At 35.3% G+C, this 23240-nt stretch overlaps 2 protein-coding genes across 2 annotated transcripts; both read right to left on the bottom strand.

The window, feature by feature from the left end:
* Positions 1-309: 309 nt before the first annotated feature.
* LOC108993355 lies at positions 310-1840 on the bottom strand. Its single transcript, XM_018968243.2, has 2 exons — positions 1211-1840; positions 310-546 (listed from the first exon to the last, which is right to left on the bottom strand). The coding sequence occupies exons 1-2, from the start codon at positions 1650-1652 to the stop codon at positions 491-493; spliced, it is 498 nt and encodes a 165-aa protein (XP_018823788.1). The 5' UTR covers positions 1653-1840; the 3' UTR covers positions 310-490.
* A 12707-nt stretch (positions 1841-14547) lies between these two features.
* Positions 14548-17013, bottom strand: LOC108993317 (indole-3-acetic acid-amido synthetase GH3.6-like). Its single transcript, XM_018968200.2, has 3 exons — positions 16578-17013; positions 15508-16439; positions 14548-15398 (listed from the first exon to the last, which is right to left on the bottom strand). The coding sequence occupies exons 1-3, from the start codon at positions 16898-16900 to the stop codon at positions 14812-14814; spliced, it is 1842 nt and encodes a 613-aa protein (XP_018823745.1). The 5' UTR covers positions 16901-17013; the 3' UTR covers positions 14548-14811.
* Positions 17014-23240: the final 6227 nt, after the last annotated feature.

Raw genomic sequence — 23240 nt, 5'->3', positions numbered from 1 at the left:
AAATTCTATTTATAAGCCGGTATAGATTAAAAGGTATGATTTGATTTCGATAAAAAATTTTAAAATTTAAATTTTACAAATCAAATTTTATCATTTAAATGATAATTTTTAGAAACAAAAATTCTACCTTAATTATGCTCAAGGATGGAATAGATTTTTTTCATTGTCACGATACATGATAATATTCTTTCCTTTGATAGTCGTCTAATCTTTATCTCTAAACAGATTTAAACAGATTTAAAAATATATATATATATATATATATATATTTAAACAAAAAAGGAATGAACAAAAGTTCGAAGATTAGAATTTCCAAACCTTCTAATTCGATTAGCGCATCTGATTCTAGAATTTGACATCTTTACAGACTACTACTCAACCTCTGATCTAAACCCACCTACCCATATAACTATAATTAGATTATTACATGCATCACATAGGGGAAAAAAACGAAAAACAAAACAAACTTGATAGAAACAAGTCGGCATCCCTATCTCAGACCCTCGAAACCTATCCCCCTCCTCACAATATGATTCTCCAAACCACCTGCATAACCACATATATAGTCAGCCTCAGCCTTAAAAAAAAATATATATATATATAAAATAAAAATGAATGATTTATCATGGAAAAATAAGAGCCATAAAAATGTCAAACACCCTGAAATTATATTTCTAATTAACAGTTCATGATCTATGTATATAATATACCCTGTGCTGATTGCGCGCACTGCCGTCCCTGGCCTTACTGGAAAATGTTCCAGTTTAATTTTCGTAGGAAAGTTCCTCTGAATTGTTTTTTTTTTTTTTTGAAAGTAGGAAGGTTCCCTACTTGTCTTGGTTTTTGTTTTTTGTTCTGGAGTCTGGAAGATAGAAAATGAGAGGGGATAAAATACCAAACATGCAAGTAGAGAAATACATCATGAATGCCGGCAACAAATATCTATGCAGTTCTGAAACATAACATGGTAACTTGGAATTATCAGCTACACTGGCATTAAAATCCCAAACAAAAAAAGCTGTTTCGTACTCAAGTAACAGAAACCAACATCAAAACAAACTGCTGCAGAAGTTACAAAGTCCAAAGCAAAAAAAACAGACCATGGTAGGGAAAAAAGAAAAGAAAAAGCACCGAGCATGTATACGATCGATTTATTGAACAAAATCAAACTAATCCGATCTGAGAGATCACCAAAAACCAATTTACGTACCTCGTGGCTTACAACTTGGCGGATCTTCAAAGAGTGATAAAGAAAGTTGCTTGTGAGCGACCCCTATGTCAAACAGTATAAGCCCCGATCTTGGATCATCAACTATAATATCTTTCACCGGCAGCCATAGAAAAAGCTCTTCTTGGGAGAGACCCACCACTCCTATGAGACTCCCATAGGTGAGATTAGCCCTCACAACACTCTCAAAATACACCCTGTTCTCGAACTTTGTCAGGCACGGCCCATCGAGAAAGACTTCTAGGGTGCCGTTTTCTAAGAGTGTGTAGGACTTGACCTCCTTGGGGAGCAGACCGGGTGGTAAGCCTTTGGAGCGAAGGAGGTCATGAATGGAGGAGTCGGAGAGAGTGATAGGAATGGAGAAGAAGATCAGAAAGGTGAAGAGAAGAAGGACTGCAAAGTGGGTGCTAAAGAAGTTGGCCATGGTTGATCAGAGAGAGACAGAGAGAGGTGTCAAAGGCATAGTATTGGGAAAAAGCTGGACTCGAGGAGGGTGGAAAATGGAAAGACCGTTTTAAAAAAGGATTTTGCGAGATTAAATTACCTGGTTACCCCAAGTTTGGTGACTTTCATTGGGTTTGTCGTTAGGGTTTAATTGTTTCGTAGTGTACCACGTAATGGACCTTATAAATTAGATATAATGTTGATAATGCTTGCTTCTATATAATTTCGATATGGGAGGACTAGGAGTACTCCTGATCTGTTGCCTTGATTAATGCTGCATTTCATTTCTCTTTAATTCTATAAATTTCTCCAGCATATTCCCTCATCATCAGTTTGTTTTGAGTCAATTCTATAGCCAAATCAAATGCATATATATATATATATATATATATATATATATATATATGACGAACGAGCTTCATCACCATGACAAACATTTACCCGTACTATACATATATATATATATACATGCGAATGTGTCCTCCTCGTCACGTAACCTATTAAAACCATTGTAAATAAGGATCGAAGAACATGATGAATATCTATTTAAAAAAAAAGTGGTCCAAATTACAGCCAAAACAGGGTGCATTCGATCAACATATTGATGTTGGTCACATTTCATGACGACAGATCAAAGTTGACAGCAAGATTAATTAATATGCAAGCCAGAGAGTTGTTGCAGTTGCACCCCATTCTCACAAGCGAAGTTAACCAGCATTAAGCGGGGAAAGGGTATTTAGGTCAGAGACAACGATTCTCGTGGAGTAACAATATTGGGCAACTAACGGTTGCATCTGCAGACTCAGAAAGCCAGAAGAGAACTGATCACACAGACGGCCCCTCCCCCCCCGATCTGATCTGATCTCATATCATATATATGGATATTTATGGTAACTGAAAAACATGACAAGGGCAAACAAGTGAATTCACACTCAATTTGGTCTGGTGTGTATGATGATGAGGATGATATACAGTGGTTTGATTTTGTATGTATATGCCCAGATTTGGCTAACCAGTGCATGAGCGAGGAAGAGGAATCATGTCAGCGAGCAGAGCTCAATATACGGAGAAAATCACGAAGTCTTTTGTTTTTACTTTTAGGGATCGAGGAAGGGGAATCAAATTTATTATATCATTTTTTACTATCATCTCACTTTATTTTCTCACCTGATTTTTTCTTTTCTTTTAGAAAAAGGGACTTAATAATGACACATTCATCAATACGACCGAGCATCTTCAACGAAATAAAAGAGTACCGTTACGTATACAAGAAAGAGAATGATATTTACAATCGTGAGTACATAAGTATCGTGCAATCGTTTTGAAAGAGAGTAGGGTATATTATTAAAAAATTAATTTCTTTTTAAAACGACTCACATGAAAAGAAATTATTTTTTTAATAATGTATCTCACTCTTTTTCAAAGCGGTTGCATGGTGTTTGCGCATTACACAACTGTATGTAGCATTACTCATAAAAAAATCTCATCAAAATAAATTTATAAATTGATATAATTGTATATCATGATATATTATATTTATTTTATAATAAAAATATTTTTACAATCTAAATATCACATTAAAACACGTCAATTTATGAATTTATTTCTATAAATTTTCATTGTAACTAAATTATTTATCTATATATATATATTATGGGCAACGACATTGTCGTACCTTCTTACGTGAACAACTTCCTAAATATCGAAATGCGTCGGAAGATCTTTGAAGAATATTAGAACTAGAGGAAAATCTGAAAAAGGTTTTTTATCATATCTTGTAAATTTTATGGAAATTGACTGATATGGAAAGCTTACATGATCTAGGTTTAAATCTAAATTGAAGTCAAGGTCCTTTGGATCAATTGATGATACCTTAATTTCTAACTAATGATAAAATCTCCTCTCCATATATCGAAAAAAAAAAAAATCTAAATGGAAATTTTCGAGCTCGGATAGATGGAAATGATGGATTAATGGTCCTTCAAGTTTAAGAAAATTTAAAAGGCTATGTTTTTTTTATTTTTTATTTTTTATTTTTTTTTTACGAGGTTCAAGTTTAATAGGTAGTAATTCAAGACTTGGCGAAAGTAGGAGATAGTCCACCTCAAAAATAAAATAAAAATACAATAAAAAAAGTAGGAGAGACTTTGGTGCTAGCTAGCTGTAGATATTTGGTTAGATGAGTATTTACGTTTGAAAATATTTATACAAATTTGATCTTGACTATACAATCCAATCCAAAGTGCCTTGCAAGATTATCTACGGTGGATGACTTGTCTCCATCATGACTACTTGCATCATGTTTATTAATATAATATAATTAACAGTACTAATTAAAGAGGCTCAATGCCATTTATTTCGTTAAGTAAAACACCGAAGGATCAGTAGAAATTATAAATTGGAAAAGGACTTGTGATAAGCACTAATTAATAATAAGGTGGCACTTGAATCATCAGTGACGATAATGATCATAAGCTGCCACCACATTTCTTTATATTCTAATTCTGAAAGTCTTATCCTTATTCTCTATTTTAGATCAGGTTAGAGATGAGGTTGGTTTGATCAGATCATGTCTATCATTTTTTATTATATAAAATTAAGCATTTTAAGATTGTATAAACTATTTCTTTAATTTTAATTTAATTCGATAGATCGATCGGTATATATAAATCCTTTTTCAAGAGGTCTCGAATGGATAAAAATGTCACGTATTGGTGTATATTGTACCAATATCTAGTCTCCCTATAACTTCGATCATTCACGAAAATAGAAAAAGGTTTGGATTTGATCAATGAAACTTGAGATATGAGATTCACATTTTATGTAACACTACTCTGCATGTTTTGTGGATAGAAAACATGAATGAAATTATGAATATTGTAATCATCATGACGTTAAAGTGGCACCTCAATTTGTTTTTTTTTTTTGGCTTTGTCATGGAAATAAGTTTAGTATACAGCTAGCAGAAGCAATAAAAGACAAATTAATGTCCTTACGGAAATTTCAACTTGATGAAGAGAGGTTCATCACTCTTGAGATCGATGATGAAGTGTGAAACAATATGAAGAACAAACGAAGATATTATGCCCAAAAGTCACTTTCAAAGGCAGGCAACCAGTGGTAGCTTGATACGCACATTAATTCATAAACAATATATATGTTCTTTAACAACTTTTGCTATTTAGGTCTGTTTGGTTTTACAAATTTTTCAAATCATCTTAATTCATCTCATTTCATTTCGACATCTATACATCATTCAAAGACAAACATTTTTTAATCTTAAATTTTTATCTAATTATTATTTAATCAGTTCAACTTTTTCAAACGTACAAATAAAACATAAAAAATAATTTTTTTCAAAAAATCCTCCTAACCCCTGTATGACATTCATTTCAAACAAGATGGCCTTCAATCCCTGTTGCTAAGGCAAGATATCCAATCAATGATGGTCCCCACGTCTGCATTAAATGTGAGAACTAATGACATTCTTGATGAGCAGATGTTTATCAACGACAGTTCGGAGGACTGTGCTACGGATGGTAGTGTTGAAGTTGATTTTGATTTGGCTGATGAAGACAATGTCCAAGAGACCGATGAAGACTATTGAAGAGACTGAGGAAGACACCAATACAGACAATGATGACTCTAATGTAGACTAAGGTATAGTGTTTGGATATCATTTATTAAAAAATATGTATAGTTTATCTTTTCTAGATTGAACATAAATGCTCGTTATTTGCTGTAGATAATGGTGCCACCCACGTGGTTATGGATGACAATACTTAAGTTTCCCAACTATTTGTGGAGGAAGTTCAGACATCCATGAAGAAGCCTTAAATGCATTGGTGTGCAATTAATTTATCTGTTTTGTATGTAACTTTTAATGATAGTTTCTCACAATCAATATAAAAGAATTGACAACTTTGTGACGATTTTGAAATATTGGATTATGACATGGTGAATTCTCTTATGGATTTGTTGCAATATCAAACCTTTCAAGTTTTATGACCAAGAGTTTCACTATGCAGACTTCCTCTCATTGCACAAAGATTGTAGCTACATAAATTTTTTCTTGTTACATGAGTCTTTTTATAGTTACATGTAACTATGATTTAGATTTTGCATGTAAGTTGTTTACATTAATCGTTTCTCAGCAATTTTAACTTGTTTTTCTTAACAACTTTTGCTATTTAGGACTGTTTGATTTCACAAATATTTCAAACCATCTTAATCCAACTCAACATTTAAATATAATTCAAATATAAACATTTTTCAATTTCAAATTTTCATCTAATTATTACCTAATCATTACAACTTTCCCAAACGTCCAAACAAATCACAAAAAAAATTCAATTTTTTTAAATTCTAAAATAAAAATAATATTAAAAACTATATTCTAACCCTATTTAATTTTATAATTTCTATAATTTAATTTTTTCTCACTCATTTCCCAAAATCTCATAAAAATCTTAATTCAAACCATAATTTGACTCTATTTACAAATTATGTCACTATTATTCATAGATTTCTCATTTCATCTCATCTCATCTGTATACCCAAAAGAATGATTACTTCTTTTGGATCATTGAATGAGCTCAGCTCATCTCAGTTAATTGGTTTTGTTTTAGGCCTATCATAACATGCATCCAAATACATAATTCTCAAATCACTAAACACCATTAAGTTCAAAACTTCTTTACACGTAGGACCCACAACGTTTTTCAACTCAACACATTTTTATATGTGAGACTTACAATTTTTTTCAACTTCCTATAAATATATTTAAATTGATCATTTAACATCTAAATATATCTAAACTCATCTTAAACTCATCTTATAAAATTCATTCCACCGTATCAATTCGTTATTATTTATGAAAAATTCAGCTCGTTTCAATTCAGCTAAACGGCCTTAGTCTATGACCGACCACCATCATATTCATTATTATATGCGTGCCTGCCGACTGGCGCTGATCAGGTGATCAAACTCGATCGGAAATCGGTGGCTGCGAATGCATGCAGTACAAACTATGAAAGGAGTGGGAAAAGATGACAATAATTATTGGCACCGACAAACGAAGGGACGTATGATTAAAGATGAAAGATGAAATGGAATGACAGTAATATTAAACAAAAGTAACTCCTTTTACCATCAGACTCTGTAATATTTAGCTTCTATTTCATCAATGAAACTTGCCTTAAAAAAAAACAAAAAACAAAAGCAACTCGACCACAGTTGAAATTAACACGAAATTAAAGTACATGAAGCAAGTAGGTAGCTAGGTAGCTGCAAAAAAGCTCACCAAAAAGCAAAACCAAATATGAAAATTATTTAAAGCGTCGTCTAATTTTGATGTGGGCGGGGCTTAAAATGGACACCTCCGTAGGCTACAATATTCTACATTACTATTATTGAAGCTGCTGACTTGGTTTTTATGCTCGTTTTATTGGATTTTAGGAGTCTGGATTCTTGTATTTGGAGGTTTTTTTTTTTTTTTTTTTTTAGATATGGGTTGTCTTTGTGATGCCACGGGCCTTAATTTACAACGAGCTTGGATATGGCATTTGTCTTGGACATCTGATCTGATCTGAATGTAAAAAGATTAAGCTGAATTGGGCCTGGTTCATTAAAATGCCTATTTTCATTTTCATGGGCTTGCATCATTTTATTAATTGAAATTGGGCTAAATTGAGTTTGGGGTGGAGTATGTATTGCGTACTACAAATTTGAATATTTCCCATGTGTACATAAATATTGTTGCATATCATTTTATTCATTTCTAGGCAATGAGTACATGATAATTGTTACATGCATGTGTGAGGAGGTGCATGGGGTTGATCGAGGTTAGATTGGGTTACAAATTTGAATCTTTCCCATGAAAAATATAAGAAGACTAAGATTGGAAATTATTTATTTATTATTTTTACATGCACAGAACAAGAATGGAAACGAGGACGTACATGCAGATAATTATAGTCTAATTACTAGCCAACTTTTTTCATGAAATTAGGTTAAAAGATAATATAATAATAATAATTCTACAACAATAACAGAATAATATTTTTATATACCAATAATATTATTTAAATATATTTCTCATGAAAACGGAAAATAACATTACAAATTAATGAGAATGCTAGTTTTTACAATATATAATATATAATATATATATATATATATATATATATATTTTAAGAGAATTTATCTATTTGATGTCACACTTCGATCTCTCTCTATATATGGGACCAACTTGCCCATCATTAAGAAGGAAAAGTCTAATTATACTTTATAAATATCATGCTTATTATAAGAAAGATTTTCTAGCTTAATATTGTCAATGATCAACTAATTGTGATATAAAATTATTTATCTTCAACTAATTTATTTTGTTACATCGATCGATCATGGACAAATTAGTAATTGGTAAGATTAAAAAAAAAAACGAAAATCCCTATTATAAAAAAAGAACAGGATCGGACAAGTTTATAATATTGGCCGGTAGCTAGCTCTTTGATCTTTTGAATCGGTTAATCATAGAGGAGAATATATATTAATTATATGATCAGGTAACACTAGTAATACTACTACTTAAATAGTACTGGTAATTTCTCGGGCTAATTATATAATTAACTCTTCGATGATCCATATATCGTACTCGAACTTAATTAATCATGTCTGTCTGCAGACTGCAGTACTAGCTAGTAGTATTGTGCCTAATTGCATAATCGTGTTCCCTGATCTCTAGCTAATATCCCATGCATGCAATCATCAGCACAAATGATCAATTTCTTAAAGCAGCTGGCCGCTTGTTTGGTAGAGCAAGATCTAGAATAAGATTTAGGTGAATTTTGCAGTGTTAGATATCGGGAAACGCGTACATATGCTCCCCAGCAACCCAAACGTAATGAATAACAACAATTTTTGACCATCAAATGTCGATCATATATATATTATACGAACTGAAGCAGCTGGCCGGCGGACTATATATACATATATAGATGATCATCACTGATCTCAGGCTATCAGCACAGCATGCAGTACTAATATTTAAATAATGGAGCATCATGACATCCAATCTAATTAAGAAAGTATAGGTAAAGAAAAGCCAAAACGTACACAATGTAGATGCAATATTCAGACTAGGCCGCCTGCTAGATTGGATTAATGGTCCAATGCATACGTGAATAAAACCTGCCTCATTAAATATATATTCTGAGTGATTTTTCAATAGCTGCATGCATGATCGATTTTATAACTTGGCAATGGTCCAAACAGCTAGCTAGCATATATATAAGAATAATGTACAATTATTGCGAGTAATAATGCTTTGAAACTAAGGAATCTGAGCAGTGATCAGTATCTGATGATCACTCATTAAAATGGAGCGTAGAAAAGAAAAAAGCCAAAAGCATTGCATTTTGGAAACCTAACGCGGCCGAATTAGATCAACATGCATGCATCATGCCACGTACAGATTTTGGGTGAATTTAATCTTAATCATTATTTTACAGTATTCCACTTGATCTCTTGTTGCATCATTGCAGACGCCATATTGAAAGGAACACATGAAACCCTAAAGAAGTTATAGATTAAGCTACGGCAAAAGGAAAGCCTCCATCGGTGCTATATATATTTATGATCTAATATTCATTACGTCTATCTTGATAGTAAGACTTGATGTCATCATGCAAGACCATGGTGCATTAATTTGTTCTTCTGGCCGTATGGCTAGGATCGAGAATGCCATATTTAATCGAAAACAAAAGGAATATCCTTTCTAGATCACCATATTCAAGAATGTTTTGAGCAGCTAGCTAGCGTACGTGCAATCAGGATGAAGACACGGCCTCCAATATTTCAACTTAGTTCATGAAATAGCCTCATGATAATTGCATGGCGATCGAGCAGATCATGATCACTGAGTATATACATATTCTGTAATAATATCTTTAAATTAACTTATCTATCTTCAACATGATCATCAACCCAACTTAATTATTTATTTATTCGTTTCCTTCCGGTACTTTTATATTATATATATAGCTGTACGTTATGTGACTATCAAGTATTTATGAATTCAACAGTGCTAGGTGTTGGGAGGACACTTGACACATAAACTGCTCAACGGTTCCCAACACTAAGATAATATTAACAAAGTATTCTAGTCATGTACGTAGTGCTCATGATCAGCAATCTTAGCAGAGTGAATGCTAAAATATATGCAAGCATGCATGCACTCAGTTTTATATATAGAAGCACATTAAAAATAGTCGATATAGCCCAATACGCATATAAAAAAGAAAGCTGTGTCGGGTGTACCGTATATTAATTTCATTTAGAGCAAAATTAAAATTGATCAAGAGAACTTGACACAAAACCTAATTAAAGAAAAACAAACAGTAGAAGAAGCTATGTCGCTCTTTTTATTTTTTATTTTCATTGTTTTGATTTTTTTTTTAAAATAATTCTTCGCATTAATCATTAATTACGACCTCAAATCTTATAAAAAATATCTCATATTTTATAAAAAGTAATCCGCATTTTATTAAAAATATATAGATATGATGTATAGGAATAAATAATAGATTATGCATAGCATTACACTCCCTCAATCATGGTAACGTCCCACCATGCACGGAAAGTTTCAAAACTATTTACTGTTCACAACGATTTGATGGTCCTAAACTGGGCCAAGCAAGCAGATTGCCAGGACCCTGCTAGGAAACAAATTAGATATCCTCCGCGTGTGGGTGGGGTTTGGGGACTCTCAAATAATTTCAATATTTGATATTTTCTTTCACGGGCGTCTCAATGACACTGATGTAGTCTTTTGGGCGTACGTCTCAATCATACTCAATCAATTGACATGTCGCATTTTAAATAAATTTTTATTAAAAAATTAAAAATGTGTTGGAAATTAATACTAAGTATTGGGATCAAGAAATATAAAAATATTTTTAATTATTATACAGTATTTAATGATTATTTGATAAGTGTATTATAATAAAAAATACAAAAAATCTATTTGCACTCGGGAGGGATAATCCGCGCACACAGGCCTCCACGTGAATAAATGAAAGGCTGTGTTTCATTTGCAAATTCCTTTCCCTGGGTTTCAACTTGTCACATACGAGTATATTCCCTTTCCTTCGACGCAACACAAAGCACATTGTAGAAGAGATCTCTCTACGTTCATTTTTATAGGTAAAGAATGCATCCATCCAAGTGAAGAATCTTTGCCATCAGAACGAAAGCCAAATACCAAACTAGTACCACTATAAAAAATGCATGTTACAAAAGAAAACAAAAAATCAAAATTATAAATGCATATATAGTAACTGACTATGTTCCATTCTCTAAACACCTAAATATTTTCATTTACGCAGCATCAAACGAGCAGAGACCTGACTGTAAAGGTAAAGGCTAACTCCGAGCACTCATTTTATGAATTCTCATGCGTTTAGCCATGCAACAATCCAATACTTGAACCAACTATTTTACTAACTTTTCAAGATGTTTGGAGCTTAAAGTGTCAAACAACAGAGATAGTTTGCTTAATTTGATTGCATCCTCAGCCTTCTCTCTTAAGTCTTTCCAAAGTTCCAGTACTTTATTTGTTAGACTTTTTTAGTTTTCCCCCCATATTTATAAATAAAAGCTATTATTGTGTAAGGATTAATAAATGGAGAATTGGTTTGATTCATGATGTGTTAACCAGTTTTATTGCGGCAGTAAGCGAGTCTTTTTATACTCTATAATTAACAAGAAGCATTATGAGCTTTTATTTACTTGTTTCTCTAGTTTTATATATTTTGGTATCAATTTCACGCCAATAATTAATATTATGTTTCCTCATGAAAAAAAAAGTACAATAGGCCTTTCAGCTTGTATGAGCTTATCAACTACAAATTGAGGACTCCCAAACTCTCCGAGGCTTGTAAGACGAACATGGTTTACCACAAACCCAACATTGTTACTTCCCTTATTTGCCTTCTCAAACGAATCAGACCTCTTTGGCTACCCACAACGACGACCACCAGTTGGGGTAGATTCAGTGGCTTTCTTTGATTGGCTACTCACAACGCGTGCGCCAACGACGGCTACCCACAACAACGGTAGATTTGGTGGCTTTCTTTGTTTTAGATTTCTTGGATTTGGCTGAGTTTGTTTTCCTGGAAGGTACACGAAATTTTCGATTTGGTTGGACTTGCGATTTCAATACACATTGCCCTCTTTCTCTCTCTCTCTCTCTTTTTTTTTTTTAATAATATATCTGCAAGTCAGCCAATTCCCCCATGTACCCAACCTCATGTACACGCAAAAGAACTGTAAAAAAAATACTCTAATCACGATGAGGATATAATAATAAATGAAGGATGACTAACATGATTCCTTTAAAAAAAAACATGTTTTAGTGCATCTTTCACGCTTTTGGAAAGCGGGGTGTGATGAGCAGGAGAAAGGTTTTCATCTTGTTCCCTTTGTGTTCGTGATGTAACTTAGAGGTGTCATGTCCATCAGTTGAGATGCATGGTGTCTTTTTGCATTATTCACATGCAGATCGAGGATGTATGCAGGGTAAAACTATTTAATTATGTCGAGTGGTTAGCTTTTTATTTTCGAAAACAAGAAGAGTACAAAGTATTGTAATACAAAAATATCACCCTCATGATCACCACGCACCATGTATCACATGGCTCAAAATATCACCCTCGTAGGAGTCAGTGGCACGGCACCTTTATTTCCTTGCTGGGCTGTATGCATTCTTTGCCAATGGATCAAAATCAATGATCCTTCGCCTATCTGCTTCTCCATTTCTCACCTTTCTTACCTTGCCCTCGTCGCTTACGACCTTTTTTGCTTGGGCTCGCATCCATGGGCTTACTGTGATGTAGGGCCGGGTCTTGCACCCAACATATATATATATATATATACTATATTATAATAAATGGTTATCTAATTGTGAATAATAATTTTTTTTTTATTTTTTTGTTAAGTCTTGTTTTACCAAAAGGCCCTTATAAGTTACAACTCTTGATCATTTGACGTGTAGCTCGCTTGTAGAATTTAATGAAGGATCATGTTTTACCAAAAGGTCTTTAAGACCCTTGATCATTTGACGTGTAGCTCCCTTGTAAAATGTAATGAAGGATCATGTTTTATCAAAAAATCCTTAATAGCCTCATGATTAGATACTTTGTTGAAGTTTAAATTTTTTTTAATCTTGATTTATTGTATTTCTTTAATCTTGTATTTTTTTATCAAACAAATAAGCTACTGACTTTTTCACTTTTTATTTTTATTTAAATCATTAAGTCAGTTGCATCCGGAACTAACGCACCCAGGGCATACCCAGGGCATTCCCTAGTGTGTGTGTATATATATAGTATAATTTATATTAATTCCATCAAAGTAATTTATTTGTCTAATTAAATCATGGGAAGTATATGTGGTCTGCATGTATGGTTAATGAGCATTTCCTCGCCGATTGCATTCGGGTGGGATTGGCGTGAAGATGTATTTGCGTGCAGTGTGGTGCGCATGGAGACTCGGTAAGGAAATGGAAATGGAAAATCACGAAGAAGACAAAGGCCTATGATACAGTTGCTTGCACTACCACAGGAAGAGAATGAAAAGAGACCTTATCTTCAGGCGTAAGTGGTTTTGAAGCTTTTCCAATCTGCAGCCTGAGAATGTGTCTGTGAGACCGCAAAATTGTCTCTTTTATCTTTTTCTGGGATTGTCTGTGGGGGAGCTGTACTCTGTTTTGTCTGACATAGCCTTGAGAACATTTTCAGAAATCAGAAACTGTTTTTGTTTGTTTTCTCATACAAAACCACCCGGGGAACAGCCTTCTGACTCTTACTTTATCTGTCCTGGCACCCCAATACAAAACTTTCTTGCCCTTTCACCAGTTCTTGTCTTTTGATTCGTTGTGCAAATGCCCTGCTAAATCATTGCAATTGGTGGCCGGAACAGAGATGGGTCCTAGTGTACTTTTGAAACAACTCACAGAGGTGTGGAATTCATTTTTCTCTGTTCTTCAGACGCTGAATGCATGGGTGTGCTAAAGGCATTCTAGCATGGCATGCAATGCCATTTTGACATATACATTGCAGCCTACTTCATCGAGGTTGAAGAGGTACTCGGTGCATGAGATTGTAATACGTATCAACTATTCTTTTAGTTTACCAATCAACCATTGGAAATGGTCATAGACACCTCATCCAATGTCTATTACGTTTCTGCATTTTTCTTCTTCGTTCATGATAGGGCCACTGGTTTTATTTATAGACATATCTAATGAGGAATAGGACTAAATTATATGGTTTCCTATGCCAAAAAAGCCCTGCCCCTAATTATCTGGACCAACCAAAGCACATGCAAGGCTGCAGTTTTGCTGCATCAATCATTATTATTCGTCGCCTGTATTGTCATCTCTTGAAACAGTTTGATGAACACCCGGGTCTTAGTCCCTTTCTCTGTTTGTAACGGACATAGTGATTATTTTGGGGGATCATTTGACCACTTGCATAGTAAAAGAAAGGAAAACAGATGCTTCTGTTTCCTGACAATATTTGAAGTCCATGAAAAATGATAGACCTAGAATTTTTTACAACCAACTAATGTTATAGTACCCACCTCATAAAAATGTTAAAAGTTTTTATTGATTTGAATCTTTCAATAACTACCGAAAACGTAGGTGTCCTTTTCTTGAAAATTATAGAAAAATATACGAGTTCAGAGGAGATGGCTTTCTTGCTGCCATTTTGGTAAGGTAGCCCATGAGACTTCAGTGACCGGGCATGGTTCCTGGAAGGAATTTAAGAATCAAATTCCCATAAAACATGATGATTATTGCAAGAAACAACAGCTGAAGCCTGAAACGACTGGCATATATAGAGAAAGGAACTAAAGGAAAATAAGAGAAGCTTTCCTCGAAACAGGAACAATTTTTGTACATGGGATGATTCAAAGTCTATGCATATTAGACAACGACTAAAAAAAAAAACATAAAAAGCACGAGGTTAACCTAAAAATGATAAATAGTTTTTCCCTAAGATCGTGATCACAAAAACAGTTATTGTGAATCTCCGTGAAAGCTACCAAGACTACTAGTGCGCAGTCCCTCATTTCCTTCAATCCTGATTGTTCCATTGCTTATGGCCCGGAACCCACTTGGGGCATTTGGGGCTAAAGTGGTTTGACACAACCCTCGAGTTCAAGAGGTCAACAATGGGTGAAAATTTCACACACCTCGGGGTCTTGTACTGGTTTATGGACGCGCCTAAACTAATGGCGTAATCCATGAGCTTATCGAATGTCCCAGGCTCAACAATCTTTATCTCTAGAGGGCCAATCGACTTGTCCGAGACACGGCCTTGGCGGTACACGCTGTTGAGGGACTCTTCCATGGTCAAGCAGCAGTCCTCAAACACACAGGATGGAATTGGGGTTGGCCCATTGAGGCTAACTTCCCAGAATAGAACATAGTGGCCTGGGATGGTTGTAGTGTCCGCGTGACTAGTGTATTCAGCCACAGTTGCATCGAATGGCATCAAATGGTTCACAGCAATTTTCACTGCATTTTGCAGCTCAACTTCATCAGTCTTATCAGAATCAATGCTGAGGACCACATTTTTCCGGCATAAGAAGCTGAACTGGGGGGCCTTGTTCTTGAATCCGGCCACTCGAAGCACATCTCCAACTCTGTAGCGATAGAGTCCTACAATATCAGATGTATTTTAGAGCACAATTACCAAGTTCCACTATGGTAAAAAAATTTGAAACTATATGCTTGAATTGCAAGTGATTTATAAAAAAGACAAATATACCAGAATAAGTTGTAACAACAAGCTCATATTCTTCCCCAAGCTTGACGTCAACTAGATCCACCAGCTCGTCGTGTTCTTTTTCACTGAGAGATTCGGGCAGGGAGGGAGAGTTAATGACCCCATTAATGTTTCTATTGACAGGCAGAAACTCGAAATAGCACAGGGTGGGAATGAGCGTGTATGAAACTTCACTAGGCTTGCAAAGAGGATTAAGGTTGACACCGAAGTAAGATTCAGAGGATGCGTACATGGTGCACACAATGGGGAGGCCATTGCTATAGTAATCAAGAGTTGGAATGTACTGTGACATGGTCCCAGTTACAATCACATCCACATACTTGGTGTTTGGCCACAACCTAGTTATGATTCCTTGCCAAGAATCTTTGCCGCACTCTACCTCAATGAAATCTGCAAGCTTGGGATCAGGTTTGAGGATCTTCATGACGGCCCCTCGGACTACGGGGTCAGAAATTTGGGCGTTGATGGTTCCGGTTCTAATATCCTTGCAAAGAGAAGCCCAATGCTTCTCGAGGAACCGGATTGCGCGAATGAAGCCGGAGGCGAAAACTGCGCCAACCCTTAGGACTTCCTTGTTTTGGCAGAGGCCACAAAGTAGTTGTGTATACATGCTTTGGTAGGAGTCAAGGCAGTGGATGGTTTCGTTTGGGCTGGTATAGTTTGTGTAAGGGTCATATGGCCTTTCTGTGAAGTGGGAGCTTTTGTAATAGCTAGTGAGTACCGGGCGAGCCAGAAGGCCTCCAGGTGTCTTGGCCTCGGATTTTATGAACAAAAAGTACATTCCTTTGCCTTTGTCTAGGCCAGGAACGTATTGGCTCATCACCGGCATCAAGAGGCTATAGAACAGTGACCTCCTCTCCATGTCCTCTTCAATTGTGGGCATCAATTTTCTCTCTCCTGCCGAAGTGCCCGAGCTACAAAGCCAAAAAGTGCCCAGAAAACAACCCATTTAGCCAAATCATTCACAAAATGCCAAGCTATACAAAGAAATGACAAACAGTTCAAACAAACAATCGAGCATCGAAAAAAGGACTCTTGTAGCATTTATATACCTCGTCAAGAACTCACAAATGGGGCTTGAGCAGAGGATTGGGGAAGTGTCGCCATTGGCGATACGAGTGACATCCGCTTGGATATCCTCGTAGGCAATCACAGGCATGACTTTCTTGAAGGTCTCGCGATCAGTGTGACCTTTGAGGCCGTGCCTCTGCAAGTACTCTACGTTAGCATTGCGAGAGACGATTTCAGAAAGAACTCGCTTCTGAACCTCGTCAGCGTTGGTCGTGATATCTTCAATGAACAGAAGAGTCTTCTTGTTCTTCTCTGCAAGATTGTGGTCTGTGGGTTTCAATGAGCAGTTTGGAGCCTCAGGCATGGTGTTTTTATTTTTTCCCTGGAACCGTGAAAGAGAGGCAGTTTCGAAGTTTTTGGAAGAGAGAGAGAGAGAGAGAGAGAGACTGTTCGTTATAAAAGAGAAGATGGTGTTGTGCGTGTGGGAGGAGGAAAGACGGTAAGTGGGTTTATATAGAACAGAGTGTGAAGCTGGCTGTGCTGCAGCCTTCACCCAAGGGATTAGGAACTAAACAAACAGTTCAACGAGGGCACAAGTGTAAAATAATAAGCTGTATATCTTTTAGGGCAGGTTTGGGGTCAAAAATAAAACACAAAATCTTCATTTCATCTCATCTCATCATTATACATTTTTCAAATTCTCATACAAAATATAATAAACAATTTAACTTTTTCAAATTTCAATACATCTTTTTCAAATCTTAAAATAATAATAATATTAAAACTTAATATTTTAAACTTCAAAACAAAACATAAAATTCTCATCTCATCTCACTTAGTTTCTCCAAGGACCATGACAATAAAGAAGCACAGAAGTTTTATACATTCATTGGTCATATTAGGAACACTCGAACAAAACAATCACGCAAAAATCCCACTCTCGGACTCGAAGTAAAGTGATACACCAGTTCTCCGTTGGTCAAAGCCGGGATGCCGTTTTGAACTCACCTTCTCAAGGTGTTTCAACGGTACGAACTACGAACCCAGCATTCTAGATCTTATCCAGCCGTATCCGGTAAACACGCAGCTAGATACACCGGTTACATGCGTGCTTGTACTCTGGGTGTCTCACAAACTACCGGCACCAAATTGCAGTTCCCCGTAACGAAAAACGGCGTTCCTGACATGTGTTATTGTGCCCTGCGTACGGTAAAATTATTGGGAGGTCTTATGTTTCTTGTTGGAGTATCCAAGTCGGACAGCTCCAGCTGGCTGCCTAACTTGATTGATTGACACGTGTACAAAATGAAAGTTCTGTACCTACTCTTTCACTTGGATTATTTGGTCGGAGCTAGCGTGTATGTGTGACCAGTTTGGAAGAGGAAGTACTAATCAAGACCCTTAACAACGTTTTGTACTAACAATTGTTTTGGGTTTTCTTGATTTGCCAATCATTTCCATAAAAAGAAAGAAAAGGAAAGAAAAGAAAAGAAAAGAAAAGAAGTTTGCGTGAATGGGATGGGAGTTATGAGTTACAAAAGCTACATATTTTGTAAAAAAAAATATTTTAGTCATAAATATATTTTAAATTTTTTTTAAAAAAATTGAGATAATTTGATATTATATATTATATTATAAAATTATTTTTATTATAAAATAAATCTAACATATCATATAAAATTATATTAATTTATAAATTTATTTTTATAAAACCTATTTATAACTATAGTATTTCTCTTTACGAAAGTACATAAATGGGGAGAGATTATCTCAAATTGTAAGTATTTGAGCTTGACTTGTTGATTGGATTTAGGGGCAAAGCGAGTAGAGTACGTAAGAGGAAATCTTCTCCATTTCACAGAGGGGAGGAGGCTCATGGCCGGCACCGATAACATGACCGGCCGGCGCTGCAGTGGGAGGTAGAAAATGACTTAAAAGTCGGTACCTAACATATCTCTATCTTGTATTGGGTCAAAGAAAAATTGAGTTGTACACAACACACACGCATTAATGCCCCACAATGTCAACACTTACAGGTACGTATTAGCATACCATTTCATGTCGTGCATATGTAACCGAACATGTTTGACCATTTCTCCAATCTACCAATCATCATGTACTATATATACTATATATGTTTTTGGGCATTTTTCTTTCTTTCCTTTTTTTTTATAGTAAATTGATAATTACTTCTCCAATAACAAGAATCATGCTTTTTAAATACCCTAAAACAATAGGATTAAGTAATCCGTCTATCCATTCTGATTATCCGACACTTGTATCATCATTATTGTTATTAATTAAAAAGATTAATTAATTGGAAAGAAGCTAGTAATTAATTTAGGAGAGTTAAATTCAATACATATAGAAACCCTCCTTTTTTTTATAAGGGGGTGGGGGATTCGACCCAAGTTTCCCATTTGAAAGACCGGGCGATATGCCATCAAGTTATTAGGCTCTTTGCATATGAAAACTCATTTGGTTAGATTATGAACAGTTATATTTATAGAACAGTAGCAATAGATTATAATATTTGAAAGAATTTTATAATTGAACAATGTTAAATATAGTTTTAGATTGTATAATTTTTAAAATAAAGTAAAATTTACTATAAAAAATATAATTTTTTTCATATAAATTACATATTGATTCATTTTTTTTTATTAAAAATTACAAGTTTCTCGCTCTAAAATCACAAATATGATTTCTATTTAGAATTTTAAAGGTCCAGTTTTAGTATAGACTTCTTGCTTTCGAGCCACATCAGCTGATTGTCCACCACCAAGCTGGAAGTGTAAGCTTTTGCCACGTGTCTGTGCCCCGCCCCTGTCGGCACTTGTTCACCCACATTTGACCTTCTGATCAGTCTCTTCGTTGTGTAAGATAAGATCCTCTCAATATATAGGGATTAATATAGCAGGTGTAGTCGTACACCTGGCTGCTTGACTAGTCAAACTCCCAGACCGGTAATATGATCGGATGGTCACGAACCCAGCAAACTTAGAAGGAGAAAATATTTAAAAATTTGAAACAAGAATATATAAAGAAATAGTGGGATCACCTCGCTTGATGGGAGAAGACGGCTGCACCGAGGGTGATGGTAGGCCAGCACCCAAGTGGAACGCATTGTGCTTAGTGTAACTGTGAGGGTTTTTGGGAATGTTGGGTGAGTGAGCGTGAGAGAAGAAAAATTTTCACCTGAGTTGCTGTTAACCATCTCACATACCATATTTTATAAAAAAATTTCTTTATATTTTATGAAAAGCACGTCCAAAAAAAAATTATAGGTGTAAATTATAGTTGATACATAATTATAAATTCCGTAAGAGAATGTGGGTGTGTGCTTGTGAGGGAGTGTGGTCTGTGTGGGAGACCATGACGATAATACAGATCTTTGACCGTTGACTTTAACCTATATTTTTTGTTTTTATATAATGAAACTTTATTTATTTAACATCTCGAGGAAAATAGTTGGAATACGTGTATTCATAAAATAAATAAATAATTAATTAAAAAAAGGAAACGTGCATGTTAAAAATCCTGAAATCGATCCCTGCTCTTCTCCCTTCTTGTCCCCCTCATTGACCCCATTATATATTCTCTCTTTTCATACCTGTAATATTGTTTTTAGAGTTTAACTGTATGAAAATTGCAAGTTGAAAGCAAAGGAAAAAAAAAAAAATGCATGGATGTAAGTCGCCAATTTGCTGCTGTATGTTAATTAGTACTAGGTAATGATCTCTGCCTCCTATAGGTGATATAGGACATAATTTACCAACCTCCTTACTAAATACGAGATATTTTACATGCATGTGTCATATAATATGTATATATACAAACCCTTAATACGTACGTATATTCGGAGTGGAGTTGTAAACTGCTCAAAGCCACTCTCGATCTCTAGCTAACTCATGTCTCGATCAATAATAGCTAGCACCACATCGTGCAGGGCAGTAGAAGTTTAAACGAGATCTTGAAGCACGAGGTGGTGTTAGAAATTAAATGAAATCCTCTTGATTCTTTAATAAAATTCCATCTAAAGCACATCGAACATCTACATTTTGGCTGAATTTCTTTCCAAGACATCATCCACTTTAACGAACACATAATGTGGTCCCTAATATCATGTTGCCTTTGGGGTGGAACGTGGAGAAGATTGTCACTGACAGCATGCAGTAGAATAGAGAGACATTCAACCATCCAGAATTAAAAGTCATCACCAGACCGTTAAGGCAGGGTAGTACTGATCTTACTCTAATGTACGTGACATTTGGGTTAATTAGGTTCATTAAATAAAGAACGTGGGTCTGACTTAACCCTAATTGAATATGTAGTTTCAAAGATTCATATCGATGTAAATTCTAAACTATTTGGTAATCACATGCAACTTTTCACTTCAAACGTTTCCTGGAAGAGTCGTGCATGGTGGGTAATGGCCCTTTTTGACACTTCGAAAGGCTTTGAAGCTTGTGCATTGTATTTTTAACCTTTTTACACGGTACAGAATCATGGTTTTGCACGGTAGTTTTCGCTTTGAACACTGCATGCCTACCGGAAAGAAGGCTCGGCTTCCAAGTCGTCTTTTAATGATGGAGTCTCGGCCGGACCCTGAGCGCTTCTGAGTTCAGATCGAAGCCTTACCTCGCTGCCTCATTAATGCTGGTATCTTTTAATCTTCTTCAGAAGAAAGAAATAATCTAAGGGATATAATCATGAGCGTGAAACATGTTGAAAACAGGAAAAATGCAGCTAAAAAGACCACGACGATGTTTCGGGGCTATTTCTTGCAATGCTTATTATGTCTTAAATTCTATCCATGATGGCCTCTTTTGACATTTTGGTCCCTTCTCACGCAAGGAAGTCCCAGCTAGACATGACTACATATACACAGACCAATATATATATATATATATATTTAGGAAAATCGTACTCCTTATTGTTCCGTGAGGCGTGAAGGACTTGAAAATTTAGTTCTTTAGTAATATTGGGACTTGTTTGGGCTTGAGGTTTCCAGTTTTTGATCTACCATGGGATGAGAAGGAATAAGATTAGAATTAGATGTGTATGGGGGACAAAGGGTGCGATAGTTCAGTTGATAAAAGAGGAGATAAATTAGAAGGACTATATCTTTATTTTTTAAATTGTTATTGAATACAAGACATATATTTATTTATAAAAAAATTATATTGAATTAGGATAAGTTAAATATTTTAATTATTATAAAAATCAAATAAAGATAATATCAAATCAAAGTGATTTGATAATTATAAAAATGAAATCAAGATAATATCAGAGATTGGAATATGAGACAACATAAGTCATAAGCGCCCGGCCTCTTACAAATATCTTGATCTAGATAGTTACAAGTCGCTGCACATACGGAAATTAGACAGACATCTTTACCTATCATGCATTTTCCACTTTTATGTCCAATCCTTTTCTCATCGACATACATGCAATTAATATCGATCGGGTACGTAGATTTGCTCTTCATGCCACGATCGCCATGATCATCGTACGTAAAAAGATAAAATTGAAATCACGTTGTACGACGTCTATATATACATGCAAGAGGCATTTAGTAGTACTCGGCCCGTACAACATCCGGATCACGTGCCCATGCAGACTTCAAAAGAATAAAAGGAAAAGAAAAGCCTTTGCGCAAAGCTTAAGTTAAGAATGATTACATGTCCTCCAGTACTTCATGCTCCCAATAGTAATTACATGGCACAACTATTTCTCAAAAGTCTGTCGAAAATTTTCTTCCCCAACAGAAGTCATGTCAAGAACCCACTAATACGTACTGCAAAGCTACCGGCGATTTTTTTTTTTTTTTTGCAGTACGTACTAGTGGAATTTATATACAATATTTTCTATTTACCCTGGAATTTATCCATTTGTAACCGCAAATATGTTCCCGATAACTTTGGCCTTTTGGACGTGCTTTCTATCGCTTTATGTCTTGCTTTCTTTCACTTCCTTGTATTATAATTGATCAATCTGTCATTTACCCATTAGAGGAATATTGGGACGTGCTTCACCTTCGTGGATGGTGATCATGGGGCCGGACTTGCTAGAACAGATCTTTATCCTCAAACTGTTTGTGCACCGGTACCCTTGTCGCTCAAGTGACCCAAAAAATTAGGGTACACTGTTTATGCATGCCTCTCATGTAAGCCACGCCGACATATTAGAATAACCCAGAATTATTCATATCTGATCTAGGCCTTTCATGACCAACGATCGAAATTAGGAACTACGTACCTATAACGTTATAATAAAGTCATATATACTTGCCGTAGTTGCCTCCGTCGCTTCAAAAACTCGTGTAAGAAAGTCAGGATATGCATGCATTAATTCTCTGTCATTGTAGGGCTACTGAAAAAATAATGAAGCTGTCATGTTTTAATTAGTATTTTGCATGTAGCCTCCTGACTGTGAATGGATGGGTTGGGATTCAAAATTCCAGCTGTGATCATGTCCGGAATGATTCATCTTTCATTGCCAACGATTAAATCAGTATTTGGGTAGGGGATAGGCACTGAATATACGGGTATTACCTGCTCATCACACATCAGTTCAAATTAATACGCTCCCAAATTTCGAGCAAGTGCAAAATATTAGACTTGCATGGACCAATTTCTCTCGTCACCAAAAAAGATGCACATGGGACTCATACACCCAACATTACTGTTCTAGAGAGT

The sequence above is a fragment of the Juglans regia genome, chromosome 9 (genome assembly GCF_001411555.2).
Source record: "Juglans regia cultivar Chandler chromosome 9, Walnut 2.0, whole genome shotgun sequence".
Lineage (NCBI taxonomy): Eukaryota > Viridiplantae > Streptophyta > Magnoliopsida > Fagales > Juglandaceae > Juglans > Juglans regia.
This window is presented reverse-complemented; position numbering and strand designations above follow the sequence as displayed.

Bases quoted from the DNA above. Each gene is read 5' to 3' on its own strand.
- LOC108993355 (XM_018968243.2), bottom strand. From the start codon at position 1,652: ATGGCCAACTTCTTTAGCACCCACTTTGCAGTCCTTCTTCTCTTCACC. The intron at 547-1,210 runs GTACGTAAATTG...GTGGTTATGCAG, and splicing joins GCCAAGTTGTAAGCCACGAG to GTGGTTTGGAGAATCATATT.
- LOC108993317 (XM_018968200.2), bottom strand. From the start codon at position 16,900: ATGCCTGAGGCTCCAAACTGCTCATTGAAACCCACAGACCACAATCTT. The intron at 16,440-16,577 runs GTATATAAATGC...TTGGCTTTGTAG, and splicing joins ATTTGTGAGTTCTTGACGAG to CTCGGGCACTTCGGCAGGAG. The intron at 15,399-15,507 runs GTATATTTGTCT...CTGATATTGTAG, and splicing joins TGTTGTTACAACTTATTCTG to GACTCTATCGCTACAGAGTT.